At 40.4% G+C, this 21,397-nt stretch overlaps 1 protein-coding gene across 2 annotated transcripts in view; it reads left to right on the forward strand.

Moving 5' to 3' along the window:
• Positions 1-21,397, forward strand: part of fmn2a (formin 2a) — a 75,143-nt gene that overhangs the window by 48,698 nt on the left and 5,048 nt on the right. For both annotated transcript variants that reach the window (XM_051723466.1, XM_051723465.1), the window contains exons 8-13: positions 3,495-3,586; positions 3,785-3,914; positions 4,087-4,233; positions 7,394-7,453; positions 8,071-8,191; positions 11,555-11,647. In XM_051723466.1, the coding sequence (XP_051579426.1) occupies positions 3,495-3,586; positions 3,785-3,914; positions 4,087-4,233; positions 7,394-7,453; positions 8,071-8,191; positions 11,555-11,647 (643 nt within the window). The remainder of the gene's footprint in view (positions 1-3,494; positions 3,587-3,784; positions 3,915-4,086; positions 4,234-7,393; positions 7,454-8,070; positions 8,192-11,554; positions 11,648-21,397) is intronic.

The following is a 21,397-nucleotide window of genomic DNA, read 5'->3' on the forward strand; positions in this document are numbered from 1 at the left end:
CAGACCAAGATGGCATGTGCATTGCAGCAACAGTCATAAATCTTGCTGTCATTTTGAGAGATTATTTACACACTTTCTGTGTGTGAGCATGCGTGGGGTGCACTAGACGTCATTATGCTAAGATAAAGACAGGGTGTCGTAGCCACACATCATCGTCAGATCTCCACGATGGCAGATCTTTCTTCACACATTTTTCATCGCTATATCAACACCATACATAATACAGTATGTCTGTCTGTGTTTTTAAAAAAATGTTGGGAACAAAAGATGGGATATTATGCCTTCTAAATGGGATGTTTTGTCACCTGCTAAAATACGGGAATGTAGGCATAAGGCATCCCAAATGGAACATTGTAACTTTGGTCTATATATGGGACGTCCAATCTAATATAGGAAGGTTGGCAACCCTAACAGATATGTGTTGTCATCAGTCTGTGAAATGGGTCAACTGTGTCCTGCATCTGCGCAAACCTTTTTATAACTTCTTCATAACTATTTCAATATAAATTAACTAATGATCTGTTAAAGGGTTAGTTCACCCGAAAAACAAGATTCTGTCATAATTTATTAACCCTCTTGTTGTATCAAACCTGTGTGACTTTCTTTCTTTCTTGGAACACAAAAGGAGATAGTATGTTTGGAAGGATGACATTTTCTTCACAATGAAAGTGAATAGTGACTGAGAAGAACATTCTGCCTAACATTTCTTTTTGTGCTCCATATAAGAAAGTCATGAGTTTTAAATGACATGAGGGTTAGAAAATGATAGCATCATTTTTTATTTTGGGGTGAAACAAAAGTTATTTTGTTATTTGTGTTTGTTTGTCCATCCTGTGTTTAGTAATCTTTTTCCAGTCAGTTTTAACAGAGACGAACTGCTGAACATTCGACAGCATATACCAGACAATCTTTTCCCGGTTTTCGAATATTCAGACGTTTTGCTAGACATTTTAGTTGGAGGCGCAGCTCTGCTGTTCAAGAGACGCAGGCGAGGGAGACGCCAACACCAACACCTCCTGCGACCCCCCTCCTCCCCCCTCCTGCTACTCAACCTGCACTTAAGATCTGTGAAGATGATGTGAGCCGCGTCTTTCGGAAACAAAAGACGAGGAAGGCTTCAGGCCCAGATGGCATCTCACCAGCGTGTCTTCGATCCTGTGCTAACCAGCTGGCCCCCATCTTCACACAGATCTTCAATAGATCACTGGAGCAGTGTGAAGTCCCATGCTGCTTCAAACGCTCAATCATTATTCCTGTCCCAAAGAAACCAAAAATCACAGGACTTAATGACTACAGACCTGTCGCCCTGACGTCTGTTGTCATGAAATCATTTGAGAGACTGGTGTTGGCCCACCTGAAGAACATCACTGGACTCTTTCCAGATCCCCTTCAATTTGCTTATGGAGCAAACAGGTCTGTGGATGATGCAGTCAACATAGGATTGCATCATATCCTGCAACATCTGGTCAGACCAGGGACATATGCAAGAATCTTTTTTTCACCATCATCCCAGCTATACTCCAGAATAAATTACAACAACTCTCTGTTCCCATGTCTATCTGTCAGTGGATTACCAGCTTTCTGATGGACAGGCAGCAGCTTGTGAGACAGGGGAAACTCACTTCTAGCACCTGTACAGTCAGCACTGGTGCCCCCCCAGGGATGTGTGCTCTCCCCACTACTCTTCTCTCTCTACACCAATGACTGCATCGCCAAGGACCCCTCTGTCAAGCTCCTGAAGTTTGCAGACGACACCACTGTCATTGGCCTCATCCGAGATGATGATGAGTCTGCATACAGAAGGGAGATTGAACAGCTGGCTGTCTTGTGCAGTCAAAACTACCTTGAGCTGAACATGCTCAAAACGGTGGAGATCATTGTGGACTTTAGGAGAAACACCCCAACACTGCCCCCCCCCCCCCCCCCCCCATCCCACCATTCTAAACAGCACTGTGGCAGCAGTGGAGTCATTCAGGTTCCTGGGCACTACCATCTCACAGGACCTGAAGTGGAAGACCCACATTGACTCATTGTGAAAAAGGCCCAGCCGAGGTTGTACTTCCTTCGCCAGCTGAGGAAATTCAACCTGCCACAGGCACTGCTGATACAGTTTTACTCAGCAGTCAGTGAGTCTGTCCTCTGCACTTCAATAACTGTCTGGTTTGGTTCAGCTACGAAATCAGACATCAGAAGACTACAAAGGACAGTTCGGACTGCTGAGAGGATTATTGGTTGCCCCCTGCCCCCCCCCCCCCCCAAGAACTATACACTTCCAGAGTGAGGAAAAAGGCTGGAAAAATCACTCTGGACCCCACTCACCCTGCCCACTACCTTTTTGAACTGTTGCCTTCTGGCCGACGCTTCAGAGCTCTGAGCACCAGAACCGTCAGGCACAGGAACAGTTTTTTCCCTCATGTTATCCATCTCATGAACTGTTAAATTGCCCCATTGAGCAATAACTGTGCAATACACAGTTTAGTCTTTCTTATATTTATCCAACACATCCAACCTCTTCTGCCATTTCATTCCTCTAAAAAAAAAATAAAAAAAAAACATTTGCACTGTACATAACAGATTTGTATTTGCACTGTACATAACAGATTGTATTAGATTTGCACTACCCATGTGTATGTGTGTATGTATGTATGTGTGTGTCTGTACGTATGTGTATAATTCGTTTTTATTTTTTATTTTTTATTATTATCTATGTCTTGCTGCTGTTTTTGTATTGTTTTTGCATTGTTGTACATTGGAAGCTCCTGTCACCAAGACAAATTCCTTGTATGTGTAAGCATATTTGGAAATAAAGTGGATTCTGATTCTGAAATAACCATTTAAGCTCTACATAATGTAAAAATGTTTGTAAAGGTTATGAATGAACACTATTATAAAGCAGTTACCAAGAATATCCCTGATTTCAGAATACAGAAGAGTGTGTCCAACTTTATTCACTGATTGTTTTTCTCCCACACTCTTTTTTTTCTGTTAGACTTCTGCTGAAAACTGTCTTTCCCTCCATTTTCCCCCACCCCTTCCCGCTGTAGCTTGAGGCGGTGTTGTTGAGTTTAGATGTTGAGGTTGTTTCTCTTTAGTGTGCGAGACTCCACGCTGTCTCTGACTCCTTCAACCAAAACCACAGAACACCCCCTCAAACACACACCCCCTCCCTCTTTCCTCTCTCCTGCTTGTTCTCTCTGTTTTAATTTTTCACTGCCTAACTCAAGCACAGTCTGAAATATAGATATCACTCTGTATGTTAGGTGCTTAGTCAAAGGTCAAAAGGCAATCCATGCACACTCCAGAAAGAGTTTATGTAACTATGATATCATTACCGCATGATAGCAAACTGTTAAGAGGTGTCTGTTTTTATAACCCTGTTTTAGAATAAGTCATTTTAGCCAGGTTTGATTTCATTCAGATGTTTGTCCCAAAATGAAATTACATTTTAATTTTTCTCAATGTGCTTTAATTCTGTTCTTCTGTATTGTCCTCAGCAAGCTCAGAAAGAAGAGATGGATCAGATTAAGAAACATATCAAGTCATCACAAGACAAAGGGAATGCAAAACCATTAGACAAGCCTGAACAGTAAGAACCCAATTCTGATTTTCCACAACATTTCTGAGTTGTGTGCAGTACATTATACACATTATGGTGTGCAATGTAAAATTAAATTGTTCCCTACCTTCAAATACAAAAATAAATCAATCAGTCAGTCAGTCAGTCAGTTTGTCTGTCTGTCTGTCTTATTCTCCTTTTGTCATTCTTCATCTCTCTCTCTGTCAGGTTTCTTCTGCAGCTGTCAGAGGTTCCTCAATTCTCTGAGAGAGTTTTCTGTATTCTGTTCCAGTCCAGCTTTACAGAGTGTATTACATCAGTTCAGCGCAAGCTGGAAACATTGCTGAGAGTCTGTACGGTGAGAGAGAACATGAAGCACACCAGGCAGATTCCACTGACAGCTTCACCATTGTTATATTTCAAGTTAAGATTTGAGCTAGAAAGCAGTGAAGAAAAATCTATTAGTGCAGGAGTCAAACACACTTTTTACACTCTGTACTTCGCAAACTCTCTCTTGCCTCTGTTCACAGGCTCTACAATCAGGTCAAGGTGTTCTGCAGGTTCTAGGATTGGTTCTAGCATTCGGGAACATTATGAATGGGGGGAACCGAAGCAGAGGACAGGCAGATGGATTTACCTTTGACATCCTGCCCAAGTTAAAAGATGTCAAGAGCAGTGTGAGTAAATATTTGAACATTGCCACTAGGTTCAGATATAATAGACAAAATAATCATTAGAATCATCAAAATAATCATTAGAATCATCATCACCATATAAATGACCACAATTATTGTTATAGTGTGTGTTGTAACAAAAACAAATTTCCATTCATGGAGTGGCGTAATGCAGTCCTTCACGCATACAGTGCAAGCTGATCACTAGGGCCACTGGCTACAGTATATCGTGATGCATCTACAGGTGCATCTCAATAAATTAGAATGTCGTGGAAAAGTCCATTTATTTCAGTAATTCAACTCAAATTGTGAAACTCATGTATTAAATAAATTCAGTGCACACAGACTGAAGTAGTTTAAGTCTTTGGTTCTTTTAATTGTGATGATTTTGGCTCACATTTAACAAAAACCCACCAATTCACTATCTCAAAAAATTAGAATACATCATAAGACCAATAAAAAAAACATTTTTAGTGAATTGTTGGCCTTCTGGAAAGTATGTTCATTTACTGTATATGTACTCAATACTTGGTAGGGGCTCCTTTTGCTTTAATTACTGCCTCAATTCGGCGTGGCATGGAGGTGATAAGTTTGTGGCGCTGCCAAGGTGGTATGGAAGCCCAGGTTTCTTTGACAGTGGCCTTCAGCTCATCTGCATTTTTTGGTCTCTTGTTTCTCATTTTCCTCTTGACAATACCCCATAGATTCTCTATGGGGTTCAGGTCTGGTGAGTTTGCTGGCCAGTCAAGCACACCAACACCATGGTCATTTAACCAGCTTTTGGTGCTTTTGGCAGTGTGGGCAGGTGCCAAATCCTGCTGGAAAATGAAATCAGCATCTTTAAAAAGCTGGTCAGCAGAAGGAAGCATGAAGTGCTTCAAAATTACTTGGTAAACGGGTGCAGTGACTTTGGTTTTCAAAAAACAAAATGGACCAACACCAGCAGATGACATTGCACCCCAAATCATCACAGACTGTGGAAACTTAACACTGGACTTCAAGCAACTTGGGCTATGAGCTTCTCCACCCTTCCTCCAGACTTTGGACCACTGGGCAACAGTCCAGTTCTTCTTCTCCTTAGCCCAGGTAAGATGCCTCTGACATTGTCTGTGGTTCAGGAGTGGCTTAACAAGAGGAATACGACAACTGTAGCCAAATTCCTTGACACGTCTGTGTGTGGTGGCTCTTGATGCCTTGACCCCAGCCTCAGTCCATTCCTTGTGAAGTTCACCCACATTCTTGAATTGATTTTGCTTGACAATCATAAGGCTGCGGTTCTCTCAGTTGGTTGTGCATCTTTTTCTTCCACACTTTTTCCTTCCACTCAACTTTCTGTTAACATGCTTGGATACAGCACTCTGTGAACAGCCAGCTTCTTTGGCAATGAATGTTTGTGGCTTACTCTCCTTGTGAAGGGTGTCAGTGATTGTCTTCTGGACAACTGTCAGATCAGCAGTCTTCCCCATGATTGTGTAGCCTAGTGAACCAAACTGAGAGACCATTTTGAAGGCTCAGGAAATCTTTGCAGGTGTTTTGAGTTGATTAGCTGATTGGCATGTCACCATATTCTAATTTTTTGAGATAGTGAATTGGTGGGTTTTTGTTAAATGTGAGCCAAAATCATCACAATTAAAAGAACCAAAGACTTAAACTACTTCAGTCTGTGTGCATTGAATTTATTTAATACATGAGTTTCACAATTTGAGTTGAATTACTGAAATAAATGAACTTTTCCACAACATTCTAATTTATTGAGATGCACCTGTATACAAAATTTGTGTGCCGAAATTGATATCCAACTATTTACAACAACATCTACTGATAACGATACTAGAAATAATAACTGTCGATAAATAATAACTTTATTCTCTATGTATCTAACTGTCATCCATGTTTCAGAGTATTGTAACTGGTTTCAGTAAAAAAAAAAAAACACTGAGAAACAGTGAGAAACAGATCAATCCTTTTTTACCATAAATTTCCACTTTCACTTTCACAATGTGATTTATAGTAAAAAGGACTTATATATTGATCTGTTTCTCACCCACACTGATCATATCGCTTCTGAAGATAAGGATTTAACCACTGGAGTCTAATGGATTACTTTTATGTGGCCTTTATGTGATTTTGGAGCTTCACAGGTCTGGTCACCATTCACTTGCATTGTATGGACCTACAGAGATGAGATATTATTCTAAAAATCTTTGTTTGTGTTCTGCAGATGAAAGAAAGTCACACATCTGAGATGGGATAAGGTTGAGGAAATGATGAGAGAATTTTATTTTTTGGGTGAACTATCCCTTTAACTCACATTAACCGTATTCTGAATTATGAAGCTTCTCCCGTTTTAACTGAAGCAGCCTCTGAATAAACTTGTCATATTCCTTGCTGTGTCAAGCTTTAAGGTGACCAATCAAATTGGTTGTATTAGAAGTTTTAACGGTTGTTCCACCAAGGCTTATAATTTGCACATCTGCTGTCATTGTCAAAATAATTATTTACAAGTGACGTTTTCTTTTTCACACAGCACGACTTGTAGGCTAATTGCACTATGCGTTTTTCCGGCCTCTTTTGACAGGAAATAATCGGCCTTGATCATTAGCTGTTTTTAAACAATCACTAATGGGCAGTACTGATATTTGGTCGATACATTGGTGTGTCTGTAATTTACAGTCATCATATGCTTACCAAAATATGTCTTTCCTAATTTTTTGCCAAACTGCTCTTGCGACTTAAAGTAGGATAAGAGGTCTTCAACTAGGACCAGCAAGGAATGGAAAGGGGCCTTCAAAGATGTGCAGCCAGGGTTCTCATGGGACCATGATATGTCCTTGAAACCTGAAGCAGCAATCCATATCAGTCAAAGCTGGTCTTTTCAATTCCTAGGTCATAAACAGAACTTTTTAGCAGTATCATTTACCATACAATACCAAGCCAAAGCAGTGGCCTATAACCACATCCCATGTGGTCTGTATGTCTGTGTGTGCATGTGTGGGGCCGTACTTGCACTTTGGCCACCAGGTCTGGCCTCTTATTCACAAACACTTTGAGCTACACTTCTAAACTAAAACATGCTGAGTGTATACAGTCACAAAACATGAAAAATGATTATTCTCCCTTGTTTATTTCCATCTCTCTTCTCCTTCTTCTCTCCCTCCATCAGGATAATTCTCAGAGCCTCCTGTCCTACATAGTTGCTTACTATCTGCAACACTTTGATGAGGTAGGTTTGGGCAACTGTTTATTCCATTGGCTCCAACCAACCGCCCCCCGCTCTCTTGCATCCTTTAAAATCTTTGCAAGCATTTTCTTCATGGTGGACTGGAGAATGTGGCTTTATTTTTTGTTTCATCACTTTTATTTGCCTTTCTATTCCTTCACCATAGAGACAAATGGCCGCTCTGAATGAACTGGGCCTTTTGATTGCTCGATGCCCCTTTTTGGACTCAGATTAAAAGGGCTGTAATGTAAATACTGTAAGCAGTCGGTCCAGATGTTGTGATTACGAGCTCCTATCCAAATTGACAAAATATGATCTACAGGTTGTTGATGTACTTCTAGTGTTTGTGCAAAAATTTAAGAGCTTGCATGTGTGTATGCATGTGAACTGCTCTGATCTTTGACAGATGGAACGCTATTGAGATTAATTCATTGCGTTTGATGCTTTGATTGTTTTCGGAATGATAACGAACTTTACACACAATGCAATTTTGACACAATTCACAATCAATCATTTTTCAAAACCAGTGGTGCACACATGATCTAATAAACACAAAAACATCCTGTTTTCATATGATTTCGCTTTAGACTTTCCATTGTTTGTGTGTGTTTATGTATCAGGATGCAGGTAAAGAAACATGCACATACCCGCTTCCAGAGCCTCAGGATCTGTTTCAAGCTTCGCAGATGAAGTTTGAAGATTTTCATCGTGACCTTCGCAAGTTACGAAAAGATCTAAATGGTGAGATGTGGACACACATTAATTTAATACATACATATTGACAAGCGCTCATGCATAAATATATACTCAGATATACATATGGGCAAACACAAACTCATATGCATACTTGTGTGCAAAACACACAGAAACACATTCAGTTTGTATACATCAGTGCACTCAAAAAATCTTTGCCGAAAATGTAACTTGCACAGCACAATTCCCCAGCTTGCTGGATGGTTCTGAGTGCTAGGTTATGGATGATGCAACAGACTGTCATACACCTTTTTAAATAAGGCTAATTACAGTTCTCATTCTAGATGTTATTACAAATGTGTAATGGTGCCACAATGTGTGTCACAACAATGCAGCCCCTTGGAGAAGTGTTGAAAATGACCCCCCACCCCTCTCTTTCATTTTATCGTGCTGGGGTCTTTCAAGGAATCACATTTAGAGTATTGATCAATGTTGCAGTCAGGGGGTGGCCTAATAAAAACAGCAATTTGGAAATCAATGAGCCTTCTAAAAGAGAACACGGGTCGTTTGCTCCGTTACTTGAATTCCTTTAGTAAATTGAGTGCTAAAACAAGTGAGTACAAATAAATGATGCTATCAGCAGGCATTATTCGTTCTTAGTAAATGTATTGTACTCTTTAGCAAGGCACTTTACCTCAGGTTGACTGTCCTTGGATTTCACCATGTTGCCATTCTATCATAAATGAATTCCTACCGTTGATGATGATAAAGATTGTATTCTATGTTGGACTTATTTTGTAGAGAACCTAGTATGTAGGTAAAGGGCTTAAACTGCTCGTAAACACTGTCTGCTTGGCCTCCAGACCAGTAAAGCAATTTATCAGGGTCTTCAGAAGGTCATTGTGATTGATTTAGCTTTGAGCTGCATGGCAAAGGTTGTATGACCCAGCTTAAGTGCAAGACAGAGTGTGAATGATGTGTAAGAATCCGATTAAATGCTCAAAGCCGAGTTTAAATCCCTGCAAACATTTTCAATGCTAACACAAAAGACATACACTCACACAGATGTAGAAATACTCACATTCCACTGTCAGCATGTTTGGCTCGTTTAGCTTGTCGAAAAACACTCTGATGTGTATGTGGTCAAATTGGAACACACCCCTAATCAAACCACATTTACAGTGAATCATTATCAAGGGTGAGAAAAACTACCACTCTCACAAACAATATAGTCCTAGTGTTTTTAAAGGAGTAGTTCACCCAAAAATAAAAATGCTGTAATCATTTACTCACCCCAATGTCGTTCCAAACCTGTATGACTTTCTTATGCAGAACACAAATGGAGAATTTTTAGGAATATTTATGAATATGTTTTTCAATACAATTGCCGTCTCACTTTAAAGTTTAAAAAAGGACCCAAAAGTATCATAAAAGTAGTCCATGCGACATGTGCATCATATTCCAGGTGTTCTGAAGACATACAATAGGCTTTGGTGAGAAAGGGTTAGGGTTAGGGGTTTGGGTTAGGTGAATATCTTAAAATCTGTTGCACATACTTAAGTGCAAAAGAGAAGCTTGTTGCATGTGTGTTCACATGACAATGCAAGTTCCCACATGCGAGCACAAACTTCTGTAGTGTTTTCATGAACACAAATGACAGAATTTTGACTTTCTGGGAGAACTAATCCTTTAAGTAAGTTGGTTTTACTTAAGCCAGTCAAACTATCAGGAGTTGGATTTGCATTTGGTAAATGGAAATTTTGAATGAAGGATGGGAGGTTTTTGATGCATTGCTATACAGCCTATTAGCTACGTTCCTGCTGTGAGACATATGTCTGTGTACCTTAGCCTGAATCCCTAGTTGGTGATTTGCATTGTTAATCTTTCAAGGACCTTTTAGTTAAGCCCACTATACATGTGGTTGATGAATTGTAAATGTGCTTTTCCAGCATTTGTATGTCTCTAAATCGTTTTCACGTACACCTGCGTAACAGATCAAGCATAGGTTTGTTTAACACAGGCAAATATTTCTCCTCTGGCAATGTTCTGGGTTTCTCTGAATCCTCAACAGTTCACATCCCTGAAATCTCCCCGTGGCCCAATAAGCATGGCTTCTGTCTTAGCATGGCAGACTACGCCAAGTTCATACAATAAATGGATCATCACCACATTAGCAAGTTGGGCTAAGCGATAAAGCAGATGTTTGATGCTGACAGCTAAAAGGGGCACTGAATTAGACTTCACAAGGCCCGTGATCCAGCTGGCAGGTACATTAGCATCTGTGTGTTTCCATTGTGTTGATTGGCATGCGAGACTCTGATCCACTATGGACTGTAATGATAGAGCATGATGCGGTAAAGCCTCTCATGGGCTTCTGTAAGACTCCATACGTACAATAAACAGGAGTGTCAAAGGAAAGAAGTTCATGAGATGGGATTCATTTGCTTCTTTTAGCACAGGTCACAGATAGCACATTCTACTCTAAAGTGATAGATCTATGAAGTATAGTAAGAGATCACTGTAGGATTGGACGCTGGAACTTCACGACTGAAAAAATCAGGCTAGACCAGTCTTGGCTGGTTTGTGCTGGATAGTTCTTGTCTGCTGCTGGTCTAGCTGGTGGAATGTAAGCTGTTGACTATTGAATATAAAGACTGACCTACGTATTCTTTCTGGTAAAGCTGGTTGATCAAAGAAGTCTTGCTGGTTAAGTGAGTGAAGTAATCTGGTGGAGACACTAGCATGGAAAGTCCGGCTTAAGATTGTAGCTGTATTTTGGAACATGGAAGCTGGTTCCTAGTTGGTCCACACTGGTCAACCAGCTACCATATTCCAAAAAACAGCTTGACCACCTTTAGCTGTTATGACCAACTGGTAACTAATTTGTTGTTGGTCTGAAGATGGTTTTCCAGTTTGGACTAGCTAATGAGCAGCTTGGACCAGCTAGAAACCAGTTACCATGTTCCGAAACACAGCTACAAGCTTAAGCTAGATTTTCCAGCAGGTGGTTATCAGCATCCAAAACTCAATATATGCTGGTGACAATCTATGCTGGTCTTTTAAGAAATAATTTAAACGTGGCTGCTCAACTTTAGCACCATAACAGTTCTTTAACTATAACAGTTCCTTAACAATAACCAGTTTGACCACCTTAAGATGGCATGACCAGCTTGTAACTAGTTTGTTACTTCAACTTTAGGCCTGTAACAGTTCCTTTTACAAAGACTTGATGTCAGCAAAAGTGTTTTAATGGTTTTATAAGAGTTATTTAGGCAAGTCGTTATTTTGTAGGCTATAAGATGCTCTGACATTTAACATGAAGGAAAGATCATTACATTCTGATGCATTCCTTTGCATTCTTTCTTGCCTGGCTCTCATTTTTATGTCCCCATTTTCTACTTGATTTTACAGCCTGTTCAGCAGAAACAGAGAAAGTGTGTAATATCTCATCTGAGGAGCTCTTGCAACCTTTTAAGGACAAAATGGAAGAATTTCTCACTAGAGGTAAGAAACAATGGACACATACATATATAGTGGCCCTATGTGAGAGCAGAACTGAAAGGTGGAGAACTCAGGGCCTCTGGGAGCCTAGGAAAAAATCTGGGAAATAGATCTGACCTGATCTAGATCTGATTGTTCCAACATTATTTGTGTAAAACTAGTGACATGAAAAGTGAGAGTCCTTAATTTTATTATTCCCACTAATTTCTCCCATTTTCCACCTAGACATGAAAAATCTCCTGTCTCTGTATTTGGCAAAGCAAAGTATTGTGTTGTTTGAAACAACACAATACTTTGCTTTGCCAAAAACAAAGACGAGAGATTCTCTAAGGGCTTGACAGTTGAGCGATCATGTTTAGTTATAGTTTCTCTCCATCTTGTTTATTTTCATTCTCTGTTCTCCATCTTTGTTTCACCCTTTTCCTCTCGCTCGGTGTCTGTGACTATCCATCTCTCTGTTTGATATGTTTTCAGTTCTTCTGTTTATTTCCTCTGTTAAGTATGTCTAAGTCAACCTGCCTGATCTGTCTGTGGGTTGAAAATAGCTCTGAAGATTGTTTCTGTCGGCACTTGTCTATCATGTCTGTGTTGAACTGGCCTCTTTTTGTGTTTCGCACTCCAATCATGTTCAATTGCCTTGTATAAACAAATTTTTTCATCTTTTACTTTGGAGTCAACTGGAACATCTTTCCATAATACTCAAGGGTGAATTCACTGAAGTACCACTTTTTTATGCAGTATTTCATTGCAAAAACCTTATTCACTAACCACCCACAATACAGTTTAACCACATGGTAAATGTACTGAAATAGCTCTGTGTCATGATTATTTATAAATGTAAAGTCATTCTTTACAACACATACACACCTCCTGTCTATGTTAATGAGGCTTATTTACATTTCACCTTATTCACAAAACACATGAGTGAATGCTTTAAACAGTTGTGCCACTTTAGCAGTACCGCCGCTTCCTATATGCATATTATGCAGTCTGCGTAGGGCACCAACTCCCTAGGGGGACACCATCTTACCCTAGGGGGGCACCAGAAACTCCTCCAGCTGCCCTTCCTTGCACGTTATACATTATATAAGGACCAGATAGCAGTCGCGGAACACAGACGATCGCCTTGCAGCTCGAACCACGTCTCGCACTGCTCTATCGAGTTCTAAATTGACAACTGCCCTCCCTACCCAAAACCTAAGTGATAGTGTTATAAAAAGCAAATTTAAGATGAAAAACAGATGTTTTTTTAAAAAAAAATGTTTTTATTAATGCTCTATCGAGTTTTAAATCAAACAAACCTACCCCTACCCTAAAGCTTAAGCCTAAACCTAACCAATAGTGGCATAAAAAGCAAATGTGACTGTAACAGTTCATGGAAAGGAGGAAGCCGGGCCAGCTTGATAAAACATGTAGACATTTATTGTTGCACTTTTCAGCTGCACACAATAACACACTGCCTCACACTACGTTATGCTTTTCAGCTTCACTACACATAACTCTGTTGGCTTTTCAGCTCAACACTACACATAGGCAGCTTCGTACATCTCTCTCTCATATCTGCCGCTGTCTCCTCTCCTTAAATACTCCCGCCGCCCCTCACTGGACCCCGAGACTGGTGTGGCACACAGGTGGACCTCATTCACCACTTATCTTCCTGGCCTTGCTCTGCCCAGATGCCGCTCGGCCCCACCCTGCTCACCACAATGATATTAAAAAAAGCAATTGCTGAAGCAACTGTGTCATTTTGTGGTGCATCTATGACACTTTCGGCTCATGTGTCATGCTCATCAGGACACCTTTGTCCTTGCAAAGTGCATCACTGTACCAGTTAAGGTACTGTGCAATTTGATCACACATGAACAAGCTTGTAAATGCAGTTGGTTAATGTAATGTACTGTAGACATTAAACATATATTGCCCTCCAAGTCGTGCACTATTGTGAAAGTGTTTTGAATTTCAAGATAGCATTGTGTGAGAAACAGGTTGAAAAATAAATGTTTATGAACTGTTATTTTGCCATTTTACTTGTGATTTGAGAACAAATAAATAAATCTCGTTGTTGTTTTAGTGCTAAACTGCTGCGATACGTACAAAGAGCCATGAAATTATTATTTTGCAAAAATGTAGTTAAAGTAACGTGGTTCTATGAAACCAGGTTGGCAAGATTGGGAACTGCACCAGGCAAATTGCATTCTTGACCAATTTTGTGGGTGCAATCATTACCTGATTTACATAATTCCTTTACTGAATCAAGCACTAAAACAACGCAGATAGCATGTGCAAATAAATACCACTATTAGCGCTCACAATTCATTCTTTACGAATTTCTCCCTCATTCTCACCCTCACTACATGGTTTAAATGCATTCTCTCCTCTCTTCACATTCTCTCTCTCTCTCTCTCTCTCTCTCTCTCTCTCTCTCTTTGTATTCAAATTGGCCCTTATAACAAAAACCACATGTGCTCTGGCGGCAGGGGTAACTGGGTGGGGTCTTTACTAAACGTTCCCCTCCTCGTACTCTCCCTTTGATCTAGAGATTCGTGGGTTTCCTCTGCCTGGAACCCCGGCTCTCAGTTTGCTGACATGACCATAGAAAGACCCCCCTAATCCATCCCCATCTCTCCATACTGCCACCAGTTAGAGCAAACAGACACAGGGATAGGAAAAAAGAGCTGGTCTTATTTTTTGTTATTTGTATTATTGTGAAACTCCAGGAGAGTAACAGTCTCTGGCTCCACTGTGTGTGTGAGAGAGAGGCTGTTGCTATGCTGTTTGGTCTATGGTCATTCTACTAATACCCTGGGCGCACAGAATCAATGTGATAATCCGTTTACCGCAGAAGCCAAAATCAGTAACATGCTTACATCAGGTCGATGGCCAAAATTATAGAATAGTTACCAGATGAACCATTTTAGCATTTTAAGATTGAAGTTCCATCCAGTTTTAGCCGTTTTAAGGGAGAAAGAATTAACAAATTTGGAAAACATTAAATGCATGCATTACACTTAGCAGCCTGTTGTATATTGTATATTTTATGCTATTTAATTTGATAATATTGTTCCACCGGTATAAGCAGAAGAATGCAGATGTTCTAGAGCCCAACATAAAATAATTCAACACCAGATTGATTTTCAACCCTAGTGGTGGTACCACATTACAGTGATGGTATCAAGTGCTAATACTATGGGCCCTTGATACATACCATGGTACTGAATGATCAACATATACTTATTCCATGGTATTTCCATGGTACCCCAAGATACTTCACAGAATACCATCTATTGGTACCAAGTTCAAGTTAATTACCAAACCATGGTTGTAGCATGGTACTTTGTAAATATTGACCCTCTGTGTAACTAATGAAACAAAAAATATCAATATAACAACAACTTACACAACAAAAAATATTTAAGTATGAGAAAAAAATATGCCTGATCTCAAGAAAATTACATGACTGTGGCAACATTTTTGCATTTTCCTTACATGCATTGTGGCCGTTCCAAGGTGAAATGTCTATTGAGTGGCGTTAAAAGTGAGTTCGATTTTTCTACTAAACAGATTAGGTTTTTAAGATTAATTCTCTTTTAAGTTTTAAAACAACAAAACCTGCCTCTCTGCCCCAAACCTTAAACCTAACCAATAGTGTTATAAAAAATGTGTGAGATTAAAAGTGCAGTTGCTGAAGGAGCCAAGGCATTTTGTGTTGCTTCTATGACACTTTCATCTCACATATCAACTTGAGTGAACTTCAGGACTTGTACCCCGGTCCTGATGAGCTATGGCACAATTTAATCTCATCTGAACAAGCTTGTAAATGTAGTTGGTTATGTCATGCAAATGTTACAGTGTATCACCTTACAAGTTATGTGCTACTATAAAAGTGTTTTGATGTCATAGATTGTCTGAGGAACAGGGCAAAAAGTATGTGTTTATGAACTGATAATCTGCTGTTTTACTTGTGATTTTTGTGAAAGGGAATAAAAGTCATTGTTGCTGTAGCGCCTCTAGTGTTTATTTTACCAGGAAAGTGCTGCAATATGTACAAAGAGCCAGGTAAAAATCATTTTGCAAAAATAGGCATAGTAGTGTGATTCTATGAGACCAGGTTGGGAATATTTAATCCTTGTGCTGTGTTCATCAAAAATGACCAGCCCACTAAAATAGTTTATAAATCTCTCATATTGCATATATTATCACAAGTTGTACCACGGATCTGTTGAATGCTTGATTCTGATTGGTTGACAGAAGTTCTAAGGTGTGCAATTAAGTAAACGCACAGCTATGAAGTAGTCCTGGTCTTGACCGCATAACGGTTCCATATCACTTCACCAAAATATTTCAGTTATTTCAAAGAGCCCTACAGGCTACCACATCAAAATAACCAATTAAAACAAAGACACTGGTTAAGTTCTTCGGATAAGAATGACAAACGATGTCCATAATATCCTAAATTTATTTCAATTTTGATTGAAAAGCATCCTTGGCTCCCTCTCTTTCTCTTTCTTTTGCTCTTGTCTCACCCGCACACACACACACATTGAGACTCGAGTCGCAAACAACAAACAGAGCAATGCCGAAAAGCAGGGCATCCTCCATTGCTAGTTCGAAAACCTCACTTTAGATCTAGCAATGGAGGATGCGCTGCTTTCAGCTTGAGCTGTATCAAAGCTAGATACACTTGATCAATACAACAGTTTCTATATTATCTGAAATATCTGTGGGAAACACCCTCATGCTCCCCTTCCCCTCTCTTAAGCTCTCTCACACACACACACACATGGACACACATACGCATTACGCACACACGAGCGAAAAACAGAGCTGTCATGTCAGCGCACACTTGCATCTCATTAGGGTTGAAAACAGTTGTTAAGGTTTACTTCGGAGAAGTTATATACAAAAATGGCGACACTCGCTGCTGCTGAGAAGTTTTTAAACTTACATCTTGCCGATTTTGAAGCGATGTTACTTCTGACGATAGCTACGACAAAAAAGGTAATCCCAGAAGCAATCTCTCTTAGTTTACAATTTTCTCTCTTTCGATTCCTCAAAAAAAACTCACGCACAAACGCACTACCTTATTACTCCAGTAAGTGCTCCAGTAAAGCAGCGCAAGCCTCGCTATTCTATGTTGCTAGTTCTATAGTGACGTTTTCTAACTAACAACAAAGGCTCGGACTGTATCAAAGCAAGATGCTGAATCCATGGCTGAAGAAATTAGTTCCACTCACAAGAGCGTTTTAGGGATGAAAACCAGAAAATGTCTTGAGATAAAACCCTGAACAATGTTTTAAGGTATAGTAACCGTGGTATAAGTGGAATAATTGACTCTGGCCCGTTGAATTATTGACACGCAGAGGTGTGACCGTTACAATTCTGTGTGCATTATTTTTCAATAATTCAATGGTCCGTCGTCAGTTATTGCTCTCATATTGCATTAGATCTTTTTATCAACTTCCTTTTTAATAATTATGGAAGGTTTTGTAATCCTTTTTTGAATAAATCTTAATTTTTCATTCAAATTTCAAGGATTCATTGAACTGAGCTCATACTGGGCTAGTGGGGGCCACTTCCTGCAGAAAACCAAAAAAATATATAATAATTACATAATAAATGAATAACCACTTGACTGATCTGAACAAAATAGGTGTCATTTTAAGCTTAGAATCTGGACTTTAAAATGCATATAGCTGATCCTACCAATTCTTAAATAATGCTTTTTAATTTGCTGACAAATAAGAACTGTTTCGTTCTCGTCATTTTCTAATTTGTTTTCACAACAATTATTTTCAGAGTTGATAAAACTATAAAAAAGGTAAAATAGCCATGTTATATAAATTGTTGGAAAGGTCTCAATTAGTAGAATGCAGTGAGCAAATTTGTTTCACTCAGAGGCCAAACTGCAGTGAGTATTAGTGTATGAAATTTCCACAGACACACATAAATATAATAAACAAGAGTGTCTTTTTGTCACGTTTTTCCTTATTACATCCTGAAACATACATATAACATAGACAGTGACATGTCGTAACTTACAGCAGACTACCCCGGTTCAAACGAGCCAAAACACAACATAATATAAGTAGATCTTGAAATATTCCTCAAAGAGTGTACATGGAAAGATGATGCACAAAGTCAGCTACCGCATGTAAACAAAGTCAAAGAATTGTATTATTAAGTAAAAAAAAAATAAAAAAAATCGTAAGAGAAACGATTAGAGAGTAGAGTAGAGAGTAGATTAGAGAGATCAGAAAGTAGTCTGGCTCAAAATGACCGGAACGCAACATAAGGGTTAAAGGGATACTGTACCCAATTTTTTCATTTGTCATCACTATTCACCCTCATGTTGTTCCAAACCAGAATTACTTTCTTTTTTCTGTGGAACTCAAAAGGAGATGTTAGACTGAATGTTCTAGTAAAAAAAAAATATTATAAAAGTTCCACAGAAGAAAAATGTCACATTGGTATGAAACAACATAAATAATAAGTTATTTAAAATAATTTGGGGTTACTTGAGGTAAATAATATGATGACAGAATGTTCATTTTTGAGTAATCTATCCTTTTAAGTTGACACAAAATGTTTTAGAACTCATCTTGGAACCAGTGTATGAGGCCAAAAGGAAGAGCTGGAAACTGTTATGTGTTCTGGGGATTCTCCGGTCATACAGAACTTTTGTTGAGAGGTGTGAAAATGTGTAAGGATACAGCAGTCATAAGTCGATTTATTAGTGGATCACAGGAGATTCTCCAAGCAGCTGAGAATAGAGTATATGAAGTGACACTGACATTACAGCTTTAATGAATTCAGAGATCTGTTCCTCCTCCTCCAGTCAACCGGTATGCATGCTTTAAGGAACAGCTCATCCAAAAATGTAAATTCTGTCATTATTTACTCACCCTCATATCATTACTAATATGACTTTAGTAGAATATCCTAGCTGCTGTCTTCCATTCAATGAAAGCAGAATAGTTCTATTGTAGCGAGGATGGAGGACCTACAGTGCATCCGGAAAGTATTCACAGCGCTTCACTTTTTCCACATTTTGTTATGTTACAGCCTCATTCCAAAATGGATTAAATTCATTATTTTCCTCAAAATTCTACAAACAATACCCCATAATGACAACGTGAAAGAAGTTTTTTTGAAATCTTTGCAAATTTATTAAAAATAAAAAATGAAAAAAGAATCACATGTACATAAGTATTCACAGCCTTTGCCATGACACTCAAAATTGAGCTCAGGTGCATCCTGTTTCCACTGATCATCCTTGAGATGTTTCTACAACTTGATTGGAGTCCACCTGTGGTACATTCAGTTGATTGGACATGATTTGGAGGGGCACACACCTGTCTATATAAAGTCCCACAGTTAACAGTGCATGTCAGAGCACAAACCAAGCCATGAAGTCCAAGGAATTGTCTGTAGACTTCCGAGACAGGATTGTATCGAGGCACAGATCTGGGGAAGGGTACAGAAAAATTTCTGCAGCATCGAAGGTCCCAATGAAGCCAAACTGAGCGATCGGGAAAGAAGGGCCTTAGTCAGGGAGGTGACCAAGAACCCGATGGTCACTCTGACAGAGCTCCAGCATTTCTCTGTGGAGAGAGCAGAACCTTCCAGAAGAACAACCATCTCTGCAGCACTCCACCAATCAGGCCTGTATGGTAGAGTGGCCAGACGGAAGCCACTCCTCAGTAAAAGGCACATGACAACCCGACTGGAGTTTGCCAAAAGGCACCTGAAGGACTCTCAGACCATGAGAAACAAAGATTGAACTCTTTGGCCTGAATGGCAAGCGTCATGTCTGGAGGAAACCAGGCACCGCTCATCACCTGGCCAATACCATCCCTACAGTGAAGCATGGTGGGGGCAGCATCATGCTGTGGGGATGTTTTTCAGCGGCAGGAACTGAGAGACTAGTCAGGATCAAGGGAAAGATGAATGCAGCAATGTACAGAGACATCCTTGATGAAAACCTGCTCCAGAGCGCTCTGGACCTCAGACTGGGGCAAAGGTTCATCTTCCAACAGGACAACGACCCGAAGCACACAGCCAAGATAACAAACGAGTGGCTCCGGGACAACTTAGTGAATGTCCTTGAGTGGCCCAGCCAGAGCCCAGATTTGAACCCGATTGAACATCTCTGGAGAGATCTGAAAATGGCTGTGCACCGATGCTCCCCATCCAACCTGATGGGGCTTGAGAGGTCCTGCAAAGAAGAATGGGAGAAACTGCCCAAAAATAGGTGTGCCAAGATTGTAGCATCATACTCAAAGACTTGAGGCTGTAATTGGTGCCAAAGGTGCTTCAAAGTATTGAGCAAAGGCTGTGAATACTTATGTACATGTGATTTTTATATATATATATATTATATATTTGCAAAGATTTCAAACAAACTTCTTTCACATTGTCATTATGGGGTATTGTTTGTAGAATTTTGAGGAAAATAATGAATTTAATCCATTTTGGAATAAGGCTGTAACATAACAAAATGTGGAAAAAGTGAAGCGCTGTGAATACTTTCTGGATGCACTGTAAGTGCAGTTTTTAATTGAAACAAAAGATAAACAAAGTAACTCAGAATAAAAATGAAAACAAAACACAGGGAACCAGGTACAGAACATGACAATACATGTGAAGACGGACAAAGGAAACAGGGAAAACAAGGTCTTAAAAACACAGGGGCAAACAAAGGAATGAGGAACACCTGTGGAAACAATCAGGGGAAACCCAATCATAAAATGAAACTACAAAAGGACTACAAACTAACAGGAAACCGAAACTTGGGAACTAAACAAGAATTAACATAGAAGTAAATACAAAAAACAGGGAATGTGACAGAGCCCCCCTTTTAAGGAACGGATTCCAGAAGCTCCAAAAAAATAAAATAATAATAATAATAATAATAATAATAATAATAATAATATTATATATATATATATATATATAGTCCATGGGGTGTGGGGGAAAACAGGTAGTTCAGGGGGGCACAAGGGGTAAACAGGCTGTTCAAGGGGGCACAAGGGCAAGGTGGAGCCGGAGGGATGGAGAGCCAGGGCGATGCAACAGGCTCGGAGGACCAAGTAGGCCAGAGCAGATCAGGCAGGTGGCCAGGAGACCAGGGAGACCAGAGCAGATCAGGCGGATGGCCAGGAGACCAGGGAGACCAGAGCAGATCAGGCGGACGGCCAGGACACCAGGGAGACCAGAGCAGATCAGGTGGATGGCCAGGAGACCAGGGAGGTCAGAGCGGATCAGGCGGACGGCCAGGAGACCAGGGAGGTCAGAGCAGATCAGGCGGACGGCCAGGAGACCAAGGAGGTCAGAGCGGATCAGGCGGACGGCCAGGAGACAAAGGAGATCAGAGCAGATCAGGCGGACGGCCAGGAGATGACCTCAAGTTGGGGACTGGGTCAGGAGTCCTGGGAGGTGGCCGCAGGACCGAGACAGGGTCAGGAGGCCAGGGAGGCGGCCTCAGGGCACAGACAGGGTCGGGAGGCCGCAGGGCCGAGACAGGGTCGGGAGGCCTGGGAGGCGGCCGCAAGACAGGGACTGGGTCAGACGGTGGATCCGCTGTAGGAGGAGTCTCTGGGGTGGAGCCATGGAAGGCGGAGCCATGGGAGGCTCGAGACAAAGAGTCCTGGATGAATGGGAAACGACCTCCATGGTCGCAAACATGGGAAGAGACTCGGGAACGACCTCTGTGGTCGTGGGCTTGGGAGGAGACTCGGGAACGACCTCTGTGGT

Source organism: Myxocyprinus asiaticus, chromosome 17 (genome assembly GCF_019703515.2).
Source record: "Myxocyprinus asiaticus isolate MX2 ecotype Aquarium Trade chromosome 17, UBuf_Myxa_2, whole genome shotgun sequence".
NCBI classification, from domain to species: domain Eukaryota; kingdom Metazoa; phylum Chordata; class Actinopteri; order Cypriniformes; family Catostomidae; genus Myxocyprinus; species Myxocyprinus asiaticus.